General features: G+C 48.0%; 5 protein-coding genes and 3 non-coding genes across 18 annotated transcripts; 5 read left to right on the top strand and 3 right to left on the bottom strand.

Moving 5' to 3' along the window:
- The first annotated feature begins 31 nt into the window (after positions 1 to 31).
- LOC6532421 lies at positions 32 to 120 on the top strand. The gene has a single exon (XR_005561381.1). It is a non-coding gene; the product is annotated as a small nucleolar RNA Me28S-Am2634 (small nucleolar RNA).
- Positions 121 to 256: 136 nt separating this feature from the next.
- LOC6532420 lies at positions 257 to 350 on the top strand. Its single transcript, XR_005561380.1, has one exon. It is a non-coding gene; the product is annotated as a small nucleolar RNA Me28S-Am2634 (small nucleolar RNA).
- A 132-nt stretch (positions 351 to 482) lies between these two features.
- Positions 483 to 579, top strand: LOC6532419. The gene has a single exon (XR_005561379.1). It is a non-coding gene; the product is annotated as a small nucleolar RNA Me28S-Am2634 (small nucleolar RNA).
- Positions 580 to 716: 137 nt separating this feature from the next.
- LOC6532418 (telomere length and silencing protein 1 homolog) lies at positions 717 to 1,851 on the bottom strand. Its single transcript, XM_002093133.4, has 3 exons — positions 1,638 to 1,851; positions 970 to 1,583; positions 717 to 915 (listed from the first exon to the last, which is right to left on the bottom strand). Exons 1-3 carry the CDS (start codon positions 1,751 to 1,753, stop codon positions 761 to 763), a joined length of 885 nt encoding a protein of 294 aa, XP_002093169.1. The 5' UTR covers positions 1,754 to 1,851; the 3' UTR covers positions 717 to 760.
- An 89-nt stretch (positions 1,852 to 1,940) lies between these two features.
- Positions 1,941 to 12,856, top strand: LOC6532416 (serine/arginine repetitive matrix protein 2). 10 transcript variants are annotated; one of them, XM_039374606.1, is made up of 11 exons: positions 1,941 to 2,098; positions 2,172 to 2,484; positions 2,999 to 3,100; positions 4,640 to 5,317; positions 5,427 to 5,795; positions 5,857 to 5,919; positions 7,043 to 7,187; positions 8,469 to 8,539; positions 8,595 to 11,579; positions 11,645 to 11,857; positions 12,381 to 12,856. In XM_039374606.1, the coding sequence occupies exons 2-11, from the start codon at positions 2,246 to 2,248 to the stop codon at positions 12,544 to 12,546; spliced, it is 5,031 nt and encodes a 1,676-aa protein (XP_039230540.1). In that variant the 5' UTR covers positions 1,941 to 2,098; positions 2,172 to 2,245; the 3' UTR covers positions 12,547 to 12,856. The 10 variants fall into 10 exon arrangements, with proteins under 10 accessions (XP_039230540.1, XP_015049342.2, XP_015049340.1 ...); XM_015193854.2 differs by lacking the exon at positions 4,640 to 5,317 and having other exon boundaries at positions 1,942 to 2,098; positions 8,595 to 10,413; positions 11,389 to 11,579; XM_039374603.1 differs by lacking the exon at positions 4,640 to 5,317 and adding an exon at positions 8,125 to 8,154 and having other exon boundaries at positions 1,942 to 2,098.
- A 138-nt stretch (positions 12,857 to 12,994) lies between these two features.
- LOC6532414 (peroxisomal membrane protein 2) lies at positions 12,995 to 14,284 on the bottom strand. 2 transcript variants are annotated; one of them, XM_015193850.3, is made up of 4 exons: positions 14,099 to 14,284; positions 13,901 to 14,013; positions 13,580 to 13,838; positions 12,995 to 13,469 (listed from the first exon to the last, which is right to left on the bottom strand). In XM_015193850.3, exons 1-4 carry the CDS (start codon positions 14,282 to 14,284, stop codon positions 13,242 to 13,244), a joined length of 786 nt encoding a protein of 261 aa, XP_015049336.1. In that variant the 3' UTR covers positions 12,995 to 13,241. The 2 variants fall into 2 exon arrangements, with proteins under 2 accessions (XP_015049336.1, XP_002093165.1); XM_002093129.4 differs by having other exon boundaries at positions 13,901 to 13,999; positions 14,099 to 14,181.
- Positions 14,285 to 14,311: 27 nt separating this feature from the next.
- On the top strand, positions 14,312 to 15,739 carry LOC6532413 (vacuolar protein sorting-associated protein VTA1 homolog). The gene is made up of 4 exons (XM_002093128.4): positions 14,312 to 14,453; positions 14,515 to 14,576; positions 14,656 to 14,806; positions 14,874 to 15,739. Exons 1-4 carry the CDS (start codon positions 14,344 to 14,346, stop codon positions 15,499 to 15,501), a joined length of 951 nt encoding a protein of 316 aa, XP_002093164.1. The 5' UTR covers positions 14,312 to 14,343; the 3' UTR covers positions 15,502 to 15,739.
- On the bottom strand, positions 15,644 to 18,129 carry LOC6532412 (novel acetylcholine receptor chaperone). The gene is made up of 3 exons (XM_002093127.3): positions 17,630 to 18,129; positions 16,291 to 16,429; positions 15,644 to 16,231 (listed from the first exon to the last, which is right to left on the bottom strand). The coding sequence occupies exons 1-3, from the start codon at positions 17,750 to 17,752 to the stop codon at positions 16,011 to 16,013; spliced, it is 483 nt and encodes a 160-aa protein (XP_002093163.1). The 5' UTR covers positions 17,753 to 18,129; the 3' UTR covers positions 15,644 to 16,010.
- Positions 18,130 to 18,312: the final 183 nt, after the last annotated feature.

Genomic DNA, 18,312 nt, shown 5'->3' with positions numbered 1-18,312 from the left:
AGGTAATTAAAGTTTCAGTTTATAATAATTTCATGTATACCATTAAGCTGATGATATTACGAGTAGGAATCTCATTGAAATAACCATGAAATCAATTTAATCTCCACTGAACATAACATTTACACAACGTAGACGTAATAAACCAAACCTTTCTAATCAAGGCCTTAATTTTTTTCAGTTGTTTTCAATGCTTATCCGGATCCTCCTTGGGGTTTCTTCAAAAAGGTGTGTATAATTCGGATGCCATAGTTGAAAATGTGCTTTTTGCTCTGATGATATTTCGAGTAGGAATCTCACTGAGCTACCTGTAGCTATGAAATCAAAATTAATCTCTCACTGATCCAATCATTTTATACAACGAAGCCTTCTCTTAAAATCCTCTACTAACCAATTCTTTATTATTTATTTCAGCTATGCCATTATTTCTGATACTAAGACTGAACTTCTTGAAAGGTGTGTATACGTTTTGTTAACGCCAACAATTATCTTCGTTCTGATGATATTTTGAGTAGGAATCTCATTGAGCCTCAGTCATTCGTTGCTTTGAAATTAATTTTGTCTCTCACTGATCGCAAACATAAGAACAATTCATCCTTCGTTGTGAAGCACTACTAACCATCTATTTTCTTTTATTTTACAGAAATGGCCCATGAACGGATTCATTAAATAATTATTTAAGTAAATTAAAATAAAGATAATGGAAATAAATCAGAATCTTGAACCTAAACAATTGTACTTTTTATTGCTCGCACTCGTATCTTTAGTATCTGCGGAATTGCTTCCTGAACTTGTCATAATGATAGTCATCTGTGGCTCGCTTGACTCCATTGGGATTCGTTTGGTGCTGCGCGGACTTGTTACCCTCCCTTTCCTCCCGCTTGCGCCTCCTTTGATCGCTGCTGTCCTCGATGTTGACTGAAAGAAACAAAGGTTTTGAATCGGCAAACACGTTGTAACTTCGGTACTCACATCGATTGTGTTGCATGAAGTTGACCGCCATGTTGGTGGGCACGAATTGCGAGGGTCCATCCTTCTTGTTCTTGGCATCCTGCAGCAGCTTCTGCTTGGCTTCCTCAGTGGCCTCTATGTTGCGGATCTTGGCCACAATGCCCAGGTCTACTTCGGGAATGCCATTGAGCATCTGGTTGGACAACATTTCCTCGGATCTGTGCGAGGAGGACTGCCTCAGGTGGTCGGGCAGTGCGTACAAGGCGGCATCCTCGGGCGTCAGGTACTTGTTCACATCCCCGTCGTCCTCCACTGCGTCTTCCGTGCCGCCGCCCTTGCGCTTCTGCAGCTCCTGTTCGATGTACTTCATCATCTCCTCGTCCTCATCCCGCTTGTTCGTCTCCGCCGAGAACTGTGTGCCAATTCCCACGTCGTAGGCGTCGTCTGCCTCCTTCATCTTTCCCGATTTCAGCTGCTGCATGTTCACCAGACCTCCGGTCTTCACATTGAAGGGATCCTTGATGGCGAGTTCCTCCTCGGGCGCGATTTTCTTGCCCAGTGCCAGTCCCACCAGGCTGACGCCATTGGGTCGCTGCCTCAGACGCTGGCGTTCCTTGATCTCATCTAGTGTTATTCTGTATAGAAATGCTCATTTTGGTTGTATTCTTTTTAAATTGTTTGGGGCTTACTGTTCCTCCTTCTCTGTTTCATCTGAATTCTTGCGTTGCCTGAGGTTTTTTCGCCCCGCTTTCTTAAACATCACTTTTGTGGTTGATTCTGCTTTGTTTTCCTCCGCATCACTCATGATATAGCCTAATAATTATTAATATTTCTTAAAATAACGAAAGTGCAATTTGTTGTTTACGTTTAGTTTTTAGTGTGCCCGTATCACTCCCGATTTGGACTCCACTATTAACATTTCACTTCACTGCTATGAACAGGACTCGCTCATGTTAACTTAAGCGTGGTGTTAGCAGCAATTGACAGTTGCGAAACATTTAGGCGCCTACCGTCATCTGGTAACACTAACGGCGGCATATTTTCGCATATGCAGCCGAATATTTTGGCAAAAAGGAGAAAACTGCTGAAAAGTGAGGCAACCTAGGGAAGCCAGCGCTTGGATTGCAGCGCCACAGGACCTATCACACAGGTGAGGAAGTCAAGCCAGCCGAACCCCACACGCACTGCAACTGAAATCGATTTTTCGTCGGATACAATTGCAGCGTTGGTGGAGCACCCAGTGGCCGCCGGGAGTCGTTGAGATTTTAGAGGGACTCGCAGGACATCGCCGACCAGCATGTACAACGGCATTGGACTGACCACGCCCCGTGGCTCCGGCACCAATGGACACGTGCAGCGGAATTGGGCATGTGTGCGGCCCGGAAAAAAGGACAAGGACTACCGCGCCGAGGACGACACCAAGAAGCTGGACGCCCAGCTGAACCGGCCGCCCAACAAGGAGATTCTGGACCACGACCGCAAGCGCAAGATCGAAGTCAAGTGCCTGGAATTCGAGGAGATTCTCGAGAAGCAGGGGTGAGCGCAGGGGACATGGGCAATTACATGCCACTGTGTAATGGCAATCCGGGTTATATAACGCCGGGCTGGGGCTGTTGCTTCCTCCGCTGTTTATGTTTACATTGGCGCCTGGTAGCTGCTCTCGCCTGCCAGAGAGCGGACGCACACGCGCCCAACGGAACACTGAACTACCCCCAGCCCGGTGGCGAGCCACCCCTACGCGGGCAGGGCCACCTCCACCCCCTTGGTGCGTCACATGTGAGCACTCTTCCGGTGGCACGGACTCGACTGGTGGTGAAAAAAGTGCATTTCAGTTGTAGAGATTATTTTGAGTGGAAGACATCCGCATGTCCGGGCAAGCGGACTAAAATCTAAGCACTTCTTAGTTAATATTACAGTCTAGATAGGTGAAATATCATCCACGTCCAAGCCTTCTTTAGCTAATTAAGCAAGTCTCAAAGGTAGCGTTAAGAGCTTCAAGTTAAAAACCCTGGAAAGTATCTAATCATTGAAATTCATTCAATTATTACAGACGCACCCCGGAGGAAATCAAGACGCAGGTGGACTCCTTCCGCCAGAAGTTGATGGGACAGGGAAAAACAGATCTGGCCAAGGATGAATTCGGACGCGTAGCGTAAGTATTACACTATTAATAGCTTATGTAATTTAAAGCAAAACGTGCGCCCAGTGGACAAATCAATAAGCTCTTAAACAAAACGAAGGCCTGCTAAAATCTCGGCCAGCGCACGACAGCTGTAAACCACATACAAGGAGAGACATGCGCCGCCGCAGCGCCCAACTCGCCACCCCTTTCATGCGGGGGCCAATCACAGGCGACGGGTAGAGAAAAAGCTGCTGCAAAGATTTTCCGGGATGCGCTCAGTTTTCAGTCACTTCAAGTCTTCCAAAGCCACAGCAAGTTGGCCAACGCGCTCAGGAATCGCCCAGTAGCAGCAAGATATATTTACATACAAATTAAAAGCAATTAACGCCTGCTAAAACGACCCACTAAGTGTCCTTGGCGAGGACAGCGTGGGGCTGGAAATGGATGTAGCGCATAGGAGCCGCCGCAGGGGACCCGGTAAAAAGGGCACGATAAGCGCTGGAAAATCGCTGGAAAAATCAATATCCGCCCCGTCAGGAGCTCAGCACCAAATGCAGCCATAAGCCTTCTAATCAAAGGAAAGAACCAAAATAAAACAAGAGATTCCAATGACCTGGAGGGAGGGCTCGGCACCAAGGCAGCCCTTCAAGTGTGCCCGCGGAGGAGTAGCAATGCAAATGCACCCGTTGAAGGAAAACCCAGCGCCGGTGGTGGTGGTGGTGGTGGCGCACAGCCCTTGGTTCACCCCTAAGTTGGCATTGCCAGCCGCTTTCGAGCCGCGGATTAAGCGCTCATGTCGTCGTCGTGGTGTCTACTATTCTAGTGGTTGTTGCAAGTGCTAAGAGTGGAGCCCCATTGAAGAGGTACCAGGGGCAGACGGAGTAATGCTCGATACCTAAGCCGAATGAATGCAACAAATCACTAAATAAGTCTTCCAAACATAGTCAGTAATTAATTAGTATAAGTCGCGAAGTGGAGCGAGCAAGTGCGCGAAGTAGCAGCAGCGGAGTAAACGTAATAACCTAAGCAATCGTAATCCAATGTCTCTTAAAAACTATCCAACGTCTTCCAGATGATTAAGGATTATTTAAAATATCACGGGCTTTGCTAAATGTAGCCAAAAGTGAAACCAAATAAATGCTAATCCATCGTCTTCCAAACGTAACCGATGAAATTATAGCTAAATATATTAAAAAGTAAAAGTATTTTTGTATTTATATAAAGCATAAACACTCTGCTAATCCATTGTCTTCCAATTACATGGATTTAAATATATATTAACGCAAAAAAATTAAACAAACGCGAGGCAAAAATTAAGAAAGGTATAATTAAAATCCACTGTCTTCCAATAACATGGATATTTGAAGTTAATAATAAGTTTGAATAATGTCTTTTGAGAATTAACCAAAATTAAAGTGAATGGACGCGAACGAAACTAAACTATAGCCTGAAATCCACTGTCTTCCTCATACATGGATTAAAACTTAACGATAAAAGCTTATAACAAAACCTCTAAATAACATAAGTGAATAACTTAAAAGCAAACATGCTCTCCTCGGAGATCTACAGCAACACCACGACATCCACGGCTACGGCTGCAGTGGGAAGCACAGCGACTGCCTCGGTGGCCACTGCATCCACGACGACAACAACGATGGAAGCCACCACGGTGAAGGTGGTGAAACCAAAGAAACGCCGCAAGCGACGCAAACGCGCAGGTCACGCAATCACCACCACCACCGCCACCGTAAAGAGCGCAACCATCCCCATTCCCGGTAGCAAACCGAGCAGTCCGCGTCCCCAAACCGGAGAGACCCCCTCCTCTGCTCCGGCTGCCACCTCAAATGGGGCCAGGAAGACCAAGGCACCCTACTTTCAGCACGACAACCGGGAGTACCTGGCCAGGTACGAGAGCTTCCGATTGACCGCCCACACGTGGAACTATGCGGCGGTGGCCAGGAAGTTTAAGCCCTTGCGGCCGGCGTTGGCAAGCGGCGCCAACAAGACCAGGCGACCAGCAGTCTCCAAGAGGACTCATCCAGACTGCGCGTGCGCTTGCCAACAGAAGGAGCAGGAGCCGGCACTTGAGCCGGCCCAGCGAACAGCTGAGCACTCCATCCAGAAGGAGCTGCCTTCGTCACAGACGAAAATTAATATCGATGGCAGCGTCCTGCTCGAGCTGCTCAAGTATTCCTCGAGCAACCTGCTGGAGACACTGCTGGGAGCCGGCAGTGCTATGGCAACAAGGTAGCCACCTAGTGAAAGCGAACCAGAAACTATATAAATTTTAGATTTCATAATTGGAGCACTCACCTTTTTGTTCTTTACTAAAGAAAACCATCATTTTGTCTTACAGTGCTCGCGACACCCATCAAATAGCCGAGGCTCAACAGCAGAAGAACGCCAAGCTGCGCGAGGCCTTCAACATATCCGAGTACTTTGTCGAGGGCAGCAGCTTCGACAGCGATCGCAAGGCGAAGGAGGACCTGGCCAAAAGCGTGGCTCTCCAAAAGGAACTGGACGCCCAGCGCGAGAGCCTGGCAGCGGCGGCAGCTGCCGCAGCAGCCGGCAAGGACAAGGAGACCGGGAAGCGGTATGCTCTAGTGCGCACTCCTTCCCGCGAACGGGATCGCGATGGTGGCGATGCGGCGGCCAGTGGCGATGAACGTGGCGATCATGTCTCCAAGACGGACAAGAAGAAGCGCAAGAAGCGCGCCAGAGAGAGGTGAGTACATGGTTAGTGACTTTGCAAGACTAGTGCATTTACTTGGGCATTTGGTTTTCAGTTCGGCCAGTCCTGAGCGCAAGAAGGACAAGAAGAAGAAGTCGAAGAAGCACAAGAAAGAGAGGTAAGAGTCCTGGCCGGAATCCAAAACTTCAATCCCTCGACAACCGTAGCTCTGTGTTTGTTTCCTTTGCTCTTTGGTTGGACTCTACAGTCATGTTTTTTGATTTGTTTCTTACCGTACATAGTAAACTGTAAACACGTGCGCTTAGAGCGTGAAAACCAATGATACTATGTAACTATCAATCAACTGCTTAATACATTTTGTTTTTCGTCTCTACTCCTTCTTTTACATTGCATTTGAAACCACAAAAGGGACTCATATGAGAAAGAAAGTAAAAAGAAGCGAAAAGCCACGTACAAATGAATCACACTTAGTTTTAACCAAGCTAACACTATCCAACAAACTATAAGAACCAATCCAATCAAGTGAAATGTTTCAAATGCCTTTCTGCAATATATACTTTCGATATCCTAACACTTGCCAAGACAATCTTTTATTTGAATCCGTGTGCAGCGAGAGTGAGTAGAGTGATCAGGGATCTAAGTACGTATGGGTTCTCCACTAGCCAACACTTCACACACCACCACCCATCCACCCACCCACTCACTCGAAAGCCCAACCAACCCAACTAGATCCAAACTAACCATCTAACCAACTGATCACAGATACTTCCCCCACAATTCGCCCACTCACATTCCCCCAAACTCTGCCCGGCGGTAAGTAATAATTCGATTCTACAATCTTAAAACCATAGAAATTGCATTGCCAACTTAAACTACAATACCAAATACAAAATACAAAATACCAAATACAAGTAAAGAACTACTAGAACTTACAACAATAAGCGATATTGTTAAGAGGTCTCTCTGTGTGTTGCAAAAATTAAAAGCGAATTACTTTCTCATCTTTCTTTCTATTATTATGATTACCTTCTATAATGTTAAGACAAAGCAATTTGCGCAGTTTTCGATGAAGGTAAAGCACTGAACCACAAGTAAACCTATTTATACATTGCTGCTAACCAGTATTTTGGAGCTCTAGGGCTACCGAAAGCGCCTTGTCCAATCTGTGTGTCGTAGCCAGCACCAAATAACACTTTCGAATAGCTGCCATAGCTGTCTAAATACACGTGCTTCCATCTGCATCCACTCATTCTTAACGAACTCTACCCTTCTACTTGCAGTAAGTCGAAGAAGAAAAAGTCGCGAAAGCGCAAGCACAGCGAAAGTGGCCGGGACAGCGACCGGGATAGCGATGACGACGACGACAGCAGCGAGGAGGATCGACGCGAGTCGAAGAGTGCCCGCAAGAAGGCCAAGAAGGACAAGGTATGCAAGGGCTAGGACCCCAATCCCGTGCACATAAGCTATCAAGACCTGGAGAAAGGTGCGTGGAGAGAAAGCCCAGGAGCGGAGGTCTTTGTTGGACACAGTTTTTGTTAGATGCGAATCGCGAATCGAAGGCGTCAATGAGGAGTTCCGATCCGAAGCTCTTTCTCCAAGACACCCAACTGCAAATATTGTAACATATGCATATTTCTATTCCTTTATTGTACGACTCATCCTTTGACTAACAACTAACAACCAACTAATTATTACGTCTGACCTAACAATCCGAATGGAAGTACTGCCTTTCTCTCTATATAATATTTACATATAATATTACTACCTGTATATGATGATAACTCGTTTGACTTTTCGTTTCGTTGTTATAATTGTTCACCAAATATTAAACATACGCCATTTCTTCTCTTGCTTATTTACTTCTTTTTCCACCAAATGAACATTCAAAATATCGATTGACAAAATAACCAAGTACTGAACTATAATCCTGCATAAAACCGTTCTCTACCTTATAAATACTAATGCATACTACTTAATTAGTAATCAGAAAATTACAAAAAATCACCCACAAATATTGTAAAAGGTAAAAAGGCTGCAAACGCATTCTATTATAAACTTATGATTTCTCTCAATTCTCTACCAACTTTTCTTTCGTTCGTATAGATGCTTAGAAGAAATTCATATATGTCGAGGGCTATCCTATCCACATCTACTCCTTCCGAGTAAAATATCAAGTGCTGTGGATGGCCCTCGATCTTTTTGGTTTCAATATTTTATTTGATTTATTGATTATTCCAAATTTCCGTTACACGTAGATTGTCGTTCGAACAACCAAATCAAAATCAAAGATATTTAAGTAAATTCAAGAAACGAAAAAATTTATATTTTGTTTATGAAAACCCTTGGCGCTTCATTAATATAGGATAGCTTTCAATGGCTCTCTTGTAGTTTTGTAAGTACTTTCATTTGACTGTTCTCTTTAAGCTACTTATAAACAAACATATGATAATGATACCTAGTGCGAAGTGATAGCCGATCAAAACTGTTGTACAAATACAGAAAAATGCAAAACTGTTTCCAGTCCTAGAGAGAATGCTTGCGAAAGTCAAATGCTGCAAAATTGAAAGCACCAAACTCTAACTTCATATGTCTATCATGCCATAAAGAATGAACTATGTTTGACATTACTGCTAACAGTTAGACTCTTAGCAAGAGCGCCTAACACTTAGTCGGTCCACTAACACTCCATACTCTTCTATTATGCAGAAAAAGCGCGACAAGAAGCTGAAAAAGAAGTCACGCACACGGGCCAGTTCCTCGGACTCTGAGCGCTCCAAGTAAGTTGAGCATCACATAATTCCAGAACGAAAAACTCAAATTTGTATATCCTAGCTCTCCATCGCGGAAAGAGAACCAACCGGACAGGTCCCGTGGTGTAAAGACTTCCAAGTCCGATGAGAAGGCTTCGCAGCAGGAAAATGTCACGCGCAGCCGTTCTCGCGAGCGCAAGGATACGAAATCCAGGCCACTCGAAGCCTCCATAGACAGTCGTCATCACAAGGCAAGGGAACGGTCAGCGGCTACGCCACCACGCAAACAGCCGGAAAGGCATCGAGAGCGCTCTAAGGATAGGCAGCGGTCCAAGGAGAAGCACAGATCGAGAGACAGACTGCGATCTAAGGAAAGGCAGCGGTCTAAGGAAAGGCAGCGGTCTAAGGAAAGGCCGCGCTCCAGGGAAAGACAGCGATCCAAAGAAAGACAACGATCCAAGGAAAAACAGCGATCTAAGGAAAGACAGCGGTCCCGGTCAAAGGACGTACTAAGAGGCAAGGAAAAACCGCAATCCAAGGAAAGAGAAAGGTCCAGGGAAAGACGGCGCTCAAAGTCCAAGGATAGACAAAGGTCCAAGGAAAAACACAGGCCCAAGGAAGAGAAACAATCAGTGGACAAAAGGCGAGATAGATCCAGGGATCGGTCAAAGGAAAAACAGCGCCCCAACGAGCGGCAACGTTCGAAGGAGAGGCAGCGCTCAAAGGATAGACATCGGTCAAGGGAGAGGCAGCGTTCTAAGGAAAGGCAGCTCTCCAAGAATAGGCAACTTTCCAAGGATAGGCAGCTCTCCAAGGATAGGCAAGGATTAAAGGAAAGACAACGGTCTAACGAGAGGAAACGATCAAAAGAGAGACAGCACTCTAAGGATAGGCAACGCTCAAGGGAGAGGCAGCCCTCTAAGGACAGGCAGCGTTCAAAAGAGAGACAGCGCTCTAAGGAGCCACAGCAATCAAAGGACAGGCAACGTTCCAAGGAGAGACAGCGTTCCAGAGAACGTCCAGCCAAGGAACCCCGGCCCACACGATCGCCAAGGGAGCGTAGTTCCAAAACGAGAGACGACCGCCGACAGCGGTCTCCTACCAACGCTAGCAGAAAGCGACAAGATGACACTAAATTAAGCCGCAATTCCCGATTCCAATCACCAGCCCATTCCCCAGAAGCGCCACCTAAGAAGTCGGTAACCGCACCAGCCTTCAATCCCTTCAAGGCGGCGGAGGACACTGTTAACGATATCCTTGGCACGAAGTCGGTGATGGTGGCCCTGGAACAGACTAAGCGCCAGCGAGCGGCTTCCAGCTCTAGCTCGGATTCCGAAAGCTCCAGTAGTAGCTCGACTTCCTCGCGTACGCCATCGCCTAAGCCCACCCCCAGGAAACAAAAGAAGAAGAGTAGGACACCAGATCAAAAAGAGGTCAAGAAGGAGGTCAGCCCCAAGGAAGAGGTCCGCAGAAGCGTGAAGCGGGAGCAATCCAACTCCCCGCAAAAGTCGAAGTCGAAGAGCAAGGTGGTCGACGCAAGTCCCAAGCCTACGAGGCGTCGTTCTCGCTCAGGTTCCTCTGAGTTGCGGTACTCGCCAGCTGAACGCCATCCGGAACGCTACCGCGACGTCGTCCAGGACAAAAAGCGACCGTCCAAAGTTAGGGAAGCCCACTCGGCGAAACCTGCTCCAGTGGTCCGCCTGAGGGCGCAAAGCGACGACGGCAGCGATGCCGAAACAGGAGTAGATGGTGCCGCCTTGGAGGAATTCCAGCAGAGCAGGCGCGAGCGCGAGGAACAGCAGGAACTGCGCATGCTGGAGCAACTGAAGTCGGGGATAGCGGCCAAGGCCAAGCAGAAGATCAAGATCATGGAGAAAGACCCGGCCAAAGAGGGTAGCGAAGTAAGTGGCAGCGACCTGGTGACGGCTACTAAACGTAACTCGCTAAGCGAATTCCTTGTTGCTAACAACGTGACCGCTTTGATTAACCCACTGACTACAACCACGCTAACACTAACGACGACGCCCCCGCCGCCTCTGGCGGTGATTCTGCCGCTGGATCAGCGCCAGGAGCAGCCTCTGCTGCGGGATCCGGATCAAGAGCTGTCCGTGCCTGTGGAGGAACCGGTCAAGAAAAGGGACGCCGGCACACCGCCCATTTGCAAGACGCCCCAAGTGGCGGCGAATGGCGACGCAAAGAGTCCGACATTGGTTTACAAGAACCACGTGCACCACAACAGGCCGCCTCCACAGCACATGCATCACCAGTCGCAGCAGCAGCAGCAGCCACATCACCAGCATCCTTCGGGGAAGCGCATCTTTCACAACCGCACGCTGAACAATAACCCTAACAGTAGACATAGTACTAACAACCCTCATGCATGTGGTGGTGGCGGGGTCCCTCATTCAAATCCCAACAGTAGCAATAGCGGCGGGAACAGCAACAACCCGGCCATGCTCCCGTTTCTGGCGGGAACTCCGGGCACCTACAATCGCACCACAAACCGCCTTAACCACGGTCCCCTGCTAACCGCCACCCACTACAACATCTGCAAGAACCACCAGCACAGCCTGCAGCAGCAGCAGGCGCACCACCTGGCTCGTGGCTTGGTCTACAACTCCAGTCTCTTCGGCCACGGACCGCGCCATCCGGGACTGCTGTCTCTGGCGGGAGCTGGTGTGGGCGTGGGTGGGCCAGGTGCTCCGCTGTTGGGTCATCCTTCGCATGTCCGGGGTGGTGGCGGTCCCATTAGCTTCCATGCGGCGGCAGCGGCTGCAGCCGTGGCCGCCAATAGTATTAGCTACCATCATCATCACCATCAGCACCAACAGAAACCGAAAATCGTTATAAAACCCTTCAAAATTCACGATTCACAGCCCCTAGTCGCAGCGCTCGCGGACAGCTCACTGGTGGACGCCATCGTCTCCAAGGTATCCACGGCCACCGTGGCGGCGGCGGAGAGTGCGGCCCGTAGGAGCCGTAGTCGAGAGCGTCGGAGCCGGAGTCGCAGCAAGAGGCGCACCAGCACCAGCCATCATCGACATCACTCCAGCAGCCGGTCGAGATCGTGAGTACTTGGTGTAGGGATGTTCTTGATTGCAGACTAATGTCTTATCCTAACTCTCTTCCTAGGCGCTACAGCTCGTCCAGCAGTCGCAGCGGATCGCGCAGCTCAAGGTCCCGTTCCGGGTCGCACTCCTCCCGCTCCAGCTGCTCCTCGCACAGCAGCTCGGGCAGCTCCTCCTCCGGCAGCGGCTCCGGATCATCGCAGTCCGGCTCTCGATCGCCCTCCATCCCAAGGCGTCGCGGCTCGCCCAGCTTCCTAGACAGACGTCGCATAACGAGGTAGCTAGGCAGGATTCCTGCTCCGCCTTGGTTGACGTCTTTATTTCTTTAAATAATCGTTTTCTTTTACATTTTATTTGTTCCAATTTCGTAGCCGTCGATCGCCACGCAGCACAAGACGCTAGTTGGTTGCTATTATCCATTATCCACTTGAGTTACATTGATTTTACACTTTATTTATACAGCACGTAACTCCTGATTTCGTCTAAATGATTTTATTTTTTTTCAGCTGACTCAGGAACTACTTATAATTTGACTTTTTCAACTACTCGCCAATCTTCTAATATATTTTTGTAGCTATCCAATTATGTGTCATCCTAATTTCTCGTAATTTAGCCAAACATCAAATAAACTTTGTCACCTTACCGATTATATGGTTTTATAGGATTTCCTTTGTTTGATTTTTAGCCAATGCTTTTGTGTTCCTTACGATTTTCAGTTTGGTGAGTTACTTTCATATTTGCATACCGGTTATTAAACTTGCAACATGGATCCCTTACTAATCCATTTATTGTGCTTTCAGCGCTCGCAAGCGACCGATTCCCTATCACCACAAGGCGAACGCCGATGGAGAGGCGGAGGAGGCCTCAAGTTGCTGCTCCAGTTGCTTCAGCCGCGCCAGCAGTCCTGCCACGCCCCTTCTTACGCCTCTGCGCAACAGCCGAAGTCCCTCGACGATCGCCTTCTGAGTGTTAACCGCGTCGCTGCGCAAGATGTGCCGCGAGTCCTGAGACACGGTTGCCCCTCAATCATCACCATCATCCTAGTCACCTGCTCTAGTCATACTCCTAGTCCTAAGATAGTTGTTATGCGCATTTAACTTGTTTTACACCGCATTCCGTAGCCCTAAGTTAGTCATCTGCCCATGAATTTACTAGCGAAATTATATTGTAGCTCCGATATTATGCCAATAATACTCGTTCGTAAGCCTTTGCTCGATTATTTGCTAGTTCTAAGCCGCGTTTAATAAAAAAAAACATTATTTGTTGCATCTCTAAAGGTTGCCTTTCTATTTTACACCGAGCACCTTGCACTTTGGCTGAAATTTTTTTTTGGAATCAATCGCTGCTTGCTAAGCATTTCTGTTGCCCTGGTACTTTACCACAGATTTCTGGTTCCGCCACGGAAATGGATATCTTTTACATTGTAAAGTAATTTATTTTAGTACGAAAAGTTTACAAAATTTAAGGTATAACAACAGTCGGTTGATAAGGCGCCCCTCCAGATAGTTTTAGCTTATCTAAAGTCCTCTAACACACACGGACTTTTTGCAATCCGCCGGAACACAGGCAGATAAAGAACTTGAAGCAGTTCAGCCGTAATCTTAACAGTAATTGGAATATTGGGCCAAGACGACTACCACTGGGTTTAAGGGTCGGATGGCCTATTTGGCGGCCTTTTTGGCAGCCTGCTTCTCCTGGAATCGGCGACGCTTCTGGGCGATGTACACCACCCAGATGAAGGAGATGATGGCCATGCTGATGGACCGGAACATCGGGGGAACGTAGGCGAAGTTGAGGTACACGAACACGGAGAGGTACTGCCAGTTGGCCTTCAGCAGAGGCCAGTAGAGCTTCTCAACATTCAGCAATGCCGTGCTGGGAGACTTGCCCTGTAAGTGAATAAAGATTATAGTGGGATTTCCGTTCTACGAACTCGGATAATGGTGTCACAACAAGGGATTTTTGATACACCTAATCCAAAACGGTTTATAACTCTCACCTCGAACAGGGCCAAGAAGAACAGGGATAGTGCCTGGTAAATCGGAGCGTAGACTAGACGCTCGGAGAGGAACAGGAAGAACCTCCTGAAGCGCACATCGTGGCTGAAGAGCCGCTCCACCGTCGTGTAGAAGTAGTGCGGCACACTACCGCCGAAGATCAGCCCAAAGAGTCCATAGGCGAATACACTGTGCTGGTTGAGGGTCTTGGCACCCGCCAAACGCTGGGAGGTGACATTCGCCGAGGTGGCCAGAACGCATCTGCAACCGGGAGCAGCCAGTGGATTAAGAGAATCGGATGATAAGGGGATCAGTGTACTTACGCCGTAATGGACTTGGTGCGGACCGGGTGATTGAAGAGCTGCTCCAGATAAGTGCCGAAGAGCGAGTACAGGGGCTTGGAGAGAGCCATGTTGCCGTTGCTGCAAAGATGTGCCTGGAAAGTTGTAAAGGATGCAGGTCAAAGTGCAAAGTGCAACTGGTCGCACTGATAACAGCATAGTCCAGTTCCCGGTGCTCACCTGAGAAACTCCAAACGTCTTGGTCGCAGATTCGCAACTGAGCGCCGCACCAACAACTTTAGACGCAGGTACTAACTTTAGTATTTTGCTAGTTCCAGAGTGCGGAACTGCGGTGGTTCCATGGCATTCCAAAAAGTGAGATATCTGGTCACTCTGCGCGGCAGTCATTTCCATTGTTGTCGGCATAATTTTCCAGATTCCCCAATTAAGAAGAGCACTGAGGATTAGGATCACTTTCCACCACGATGGAGTTGCCGCCCTGTCCTCCTTCGCTGAAGTCCATCCAGCACTTTCTGAAGCTGGCCCAGGAACATGATACCCGAGATGTGGTCATCGCCTACTGGGCGAGACTATAGTGAGTACCTACAGATTGGTTTTCAATGTTTTTCCCACATCTACTGATCTTCCGTACACAGTGCCCTCCAGGTGGGCCTTAAGGCCTCCACCCAAACGGGCGAGGAAACAAAATTGCTGCTGGGTGAGTGGAGAATCCGATACGCATATTGCCAGCCTATGACTCATCCGTGTTTTGTTTTGGTTTTCCCTACGACCGCCAGGCATCATGGACTGGCTGGAACAGATGAAGAAACAGTATGCTGAAAACGAGGCCATCACCAACGAGGTGGCTGCCCAGGCACACATCGAGAACTACGCCTTGAAACTGTTCCTGTACGCCGACAAACAGGATCGGGAGGAGAACTTTGGAAAGTGCGTTACTTCAGACGAAATACCCTTAATCGATTTTCCCAATTCATAAGTTTGTGATTCCCCGCAGAAATGTCGTTAAGGCCTTCTACTCCAGTGGTGTACTCTACGACATACTCCAGACTTTCGGTGAACTAAGCGAAGAGGCGCTGCACAACAGGAAGTACGCCAAGTGGAAGGCCGCCTACATCCACAATTGCCTGAAGAACGGAGAGACACCGATTCCCGGTCCCTTGCCGGACGACGACGATGAGGCGGAGCTCGAGGGAGAGAATGCCAACGCCTCGGCAGACACATCGCCAGAGGACGCCGCGGGAGCAGCTGCTCCTGCGCCCTACCAGCCGGAGCCAGACGCGCAGCCCCCTGCTCCATCATATCCAACGGCTTCCGGAGTGGTCCCTCCCACCGCCGAGGAGGTGCTGAACAACCCGAACAAATTGCCCAGTCCGCCGGTGGACGAGGAGAAGCCGGGCGGCTTCGTGCCCTACGTGCCCACGGCTCAGCCCAATCCCGCTACGGCGGCCACCATTTACCAGCCCATTGTGCCCGTGGCCGGAGTGCAAATCACTCCCGACCAAATGATTACCGCCCAGAAGTATTGCAAGTACGCCGGCAGTGCCCTCAACTATGACGACGTCAAGACCGCCATCGAGAACCTGCAGAAGGCCCTTAAGCTGCTGAGCACCGGATCGGAGTAGGGTTTGCACATCCACACGTATTTAGGAATCGCTTCCTAGGCACAGTTGTAGCTTAGAGCACCATTATACCCCATAATCTCCTGCTAATCACGCGTTTAAGGACGAAAGTTAAACGAAATTCAGATTGACTGACGTTGGATTATTAATTTTAAATATGTATGAGTTGTTCAAATTTATTAAAATTGTTTCTAAAGTCGTAATTTAAATGGTTCCGACTAAGTGCCCGTTACGAAGAGGATTTGATTACATTTTGTTTTGATCTGGTCGTGTCTTTACGTCGCGGCTCTACAGTTTAGTTAATATCTCTCGCCATTACATACAATATAGTTGTTTTGTATACGATAATAATTTGGCACCAAAGTGAAAACATGAATTTCGATTTGCTAGAATGATGTGAATGAATTTGAGAATCGAAGACAGCTAGCGCAGTCTCGAGCCCAACTTAAGGTGCTAAAACAAAGCTGAATCAGTGAATGACTATGAGTACGTGATGCACCGGGAGCAGGCACCTAATCCTGCTTCACTCCGTTCGCGGCAGGTTGCGTTGCCGTCGTGGCCTCGTCCTGGAGGCGGGCGGTCTGGTACCAGACCACCAGGCGGCCGCCTAGCATGAAGGTGAAGACCAGCGCCGGTCCGGAGCGCTCAAAGGGATCGCTCACCATCCAGTGCTGGTAGATGCCCAGCAGCATCAGCACCAGCAGCGTCACATTGGCCGCGTTCTTGACTTTATCTGTGGGTAAGTAGTGATTACTGCAACTGCTGCTTCATATTAACATAACATCCACTTACGATAGGGAATCAGAGCCATGGCCAGGCCGCAGACGATCTCCAGGATGCCAACGGTGCGGCGATACCACTTCGAGGGTACCTTCACTCCGAAGAGCGCCGTCAGCGGGAACACTTTGGCATACTTAACGTACTCTGTGCGCTGAAACCGAGAGGAAATCGAATATGAGGATATAATTAATCATGCCCAGAAGCACCACCAGAGGAATGTGCTCCGCCTGTTGGCCCAGCGGAAGAGGCAGTGCAGCGGGTTTATTTTTAAATGGAAGCAAGCTTTCCTTGCTGTCACACTCGTCTGTTTCTGTTGGCATCGTTGGCCCCGAGTGTTTGTGGTAATGCGAAGGTAATTACACCGCCGGGAGCGCAGCAAACAAAACAAATATTTCGAAATTCAAATGCCATGCCTTCGGGAAAGAAGAGATTGAGAAATCTCGAAAATTGAAAGTGAAATGGCGCGTAACGAATGCAATGCCAATTTGAAAACGCCAGCTGAATTATAGTTTCTCAAAAACATTGAAGGTAATTGCATTTTGGATGGTCTAGTTGGATATTATGTTACTTTTATTTTTAAAACTACAGTTTTTTTAAAAATCCCTGTGGTCACCCTATTGTTTATATTTAACACAGATTTACATGCTCTGAAGTGAGTGAGTAGAATACGTCATTGTGGTTTTTGTGTTCGCAAATGTTTACTTTGGTATTCGAATTATTTTTATGGTAATGAAAACGAAAATCTCTGGGCGTTGTTTTTACAAGAGGTAAACAAAAAATTCAAAGCAACAGCTGTTCTATAAATCACTAGTTTTGAATTTGTTTGGAGGTTTTCAAAACAATTTACAAACAAGGTGATTAATAATTAGTTTGCCAAATTTTCGAGGCTATTTCTCTTAAGTTTATTTCTTTATTAGTTTCGTGAAAAAGAATTTGGAAAATTAATGTTTGTCCAAATTGAATGAATCACAATCTATTTGGATAATTGCAAAGCCAAAACTCAAAAGTGCTTCCTCAATCATTTGAAATCCAAATTTTCGCAATTTCGATGGTAAAGCATATATTTTTCCTGAAATATCTTTGAAGATCATAGCGTCTCGCGATGTCCGAATGTCAGCGATTGGCATTGATGGGGTCGAGTTCAATGCCCATTAGTCAGTCATATTTCCGAAAGGCGTTCTATAATGGGACGTTTTTTGAAATGTGTCTCCACCCATTTACATAAGAACGTTCCCATTGGCGAACACACATAGTTTTGAAATGCCAGATGCGAAGGGGCGTGGGAAAAATCGATGGGCTGCACCCCAAAACAAACGGCCTAAAACTCCGGCCTTATCGATTTTCCACTCACCAGGTCCTTGTAGAGATCCTTGCTGATGTGCGGCGTCAGCTTGAGGGTGCCCACGAAGATGAAAAACAGGCCCAGCAGCACGGATAGGCTCTTCAGCACGATCGTATTGGATGCAGGAGGCATCTTGGCCAATTTATGGGTAAACACTCGGAGGGGCGGAGTTCACTGGGAGCCCCTAGCGAATAGAGCACCCTACCAAAACACACCGGTCGCTAATTTTAGACGAATCTCTTAGCTTTTCGTGCCGTTTCGGACGGTGCGGAAAAGTACGCGACCACCAGCAAATTGAGGCACAAAATCCGAATGTTTTCAAATCGCTGCGGTATGTATAATTTTATGATTTCTTATTTCGCGGCAGCGTTCCCTTCACCTATTCCATTTTCACTCGGCGCTATTCCGCTTTCAGTTTCGCGTTCGGAAAGAGACTGACTCGGATTCGGATTCAGATTCAGACCAGTTGTAAAGTTTATTTCGGCAGCATCCCAAACGGAATGGCGGAAAATCAATACGTGCTCACAGGCCCGGTGCTCTGGCCGAATCGAGAGTCAAGAGAGGACAGCCACGACAGGCCCACCCCGGAGAGTGGAGAGCACGGCGGAATGGCGGAACGGCAGCTGGACCCACTCCACTCCACACTCCTCCTCGGGCGGTCGGCTCGGGTGGTGGTTGTTCCGAAACTGGCG

Source organism: Drosophila yakuba, chromosome 3L (assembly GCF_016746365.2).
Source record: "Drosophila yakuba strain Tai18E2 chromosome 3L, Prin_Dyak_Tai18E2_2.1, whole genome shotgun sequence".
NCBI classification, from domain to species: domain Eukaryota; kingdom Metazoa; phylum Arthropoda; class Insecta; order Diptera; family Drosophilidae; genus Drosophila; species Drosophila yakuba.
This window is presented reverse-complemented; position numbering and strand designations above follow the sequence as displayed.

Excerpts from the sequence above, each read along its gene's own strand:
- LOC6532418 (XM_002093133.4), bottom strand. The coding sequence starts at position 1,753 with ATGAGTGATGCGGAGGAAAACAAAGCAGAATCAACCACAAAAGTGATG. Across the intron at positions 1,584-1,637 it reads GAAACAGAGAAGGAGGAACA|AATAACACTAGATGAGATCA; the intron begins GTAAGCCCCAAA and ends ATTTCTATACAG. Across the intron at positions 916-969 it reads CTTCATGCAACACAATCGAT|TCAACATCGAGGACAGCAGC; the intron begins GTGAGTACCGAA and ends TGTTTCTTTCAG.
- LOC6532416 (XM_039374606.1), top strand. The coding sequence starts at position 2,246 with ATGTACAACGGCATTGGACTGACCACGCCCCGTGGCTCCGGCACCAAT. Across the intron at positions 2,485-2,998 it reads GAGATTCTCGAGAAGCAGGG|ACGCACCCCGGAGGAAATCA; the intron begins GTGAGCGCAGGG and ends CAATTATTACAG. Across the intron at positions 5,318-5,426 it reads GGCAGTGCTATGGCAACAAG|TGCTCGCGACACCCATCAAA; the intron begins GTAGCCACCTAG and ends TTTGTCTTACAG.
- LOC6532414 (XM_015193850.3), bottom strand. The coding sequence starts at position 14,284 with ATGCCGACAACAATGGAAATGACTGCCGCGCAGAGTGACCAGATATCT. Across the intron at positions 13,839-13,900 it reads CGCACCAAGTCCATTACGGC|ATGCGTTCTGGCCACCTCGG; the intron begins GTAAGTACACTG and ends TCCCGGTTGCAG. Across the intron at positions 13,470-13,579 it reads TCTTCTTGGCCCTGTTCGAG|GGCAAGTCTCCCAGCACGGC; the intron begins GTGAGAGTTATA and ends ATTCACTTACAG.
- LOC6532413 (XM_002093128.4), top strand. The coding sequence starts at position 14,344 with ATGGAGTTGCCGCCCTGTCCTCCTTCGCTGAAGTCCATCCAGCACTTT. Across the intron at positions 14,577-14,655 it reads GGAAACAAAATTGCTGCTGG|GCATCATGGACTGGCTGGAA; the intron begins GTGAGTGGAGAA and ends TACGACCGCCAG. Across the intron at positions 14,807-14,873 it reads CGGGAGGAGAACTTTGGAAA|AAATGTCGTTAAGGCCTTCT; the intron begins GTGCGTTACTTC and ends GATTCCCCGCAG.
- LOC6532412 (XM_002093127.3), bottom strand. The coding sequence starts at position 17,752 with ATGCCTCCTGCATCCAATACGATCGTGCTGAAGAGCCTATCCGTGCTG. Across the intron at positions 16,430-17,629 it reads AGGATCTCTACAAGGACCTG|CGCACAGAGTACGTTAAGTA; the intron begins GTGAGTGGAAAA and ends TCTCGGTTTCAG. Across the intron at positions 16,232-16,290 it reads CATGGCTCTGATTCCCTATC|ATAAAGTCAAGAACGCGGCC; the intron begins GTAAGTGGATGT and ends ACTTACCCACAG.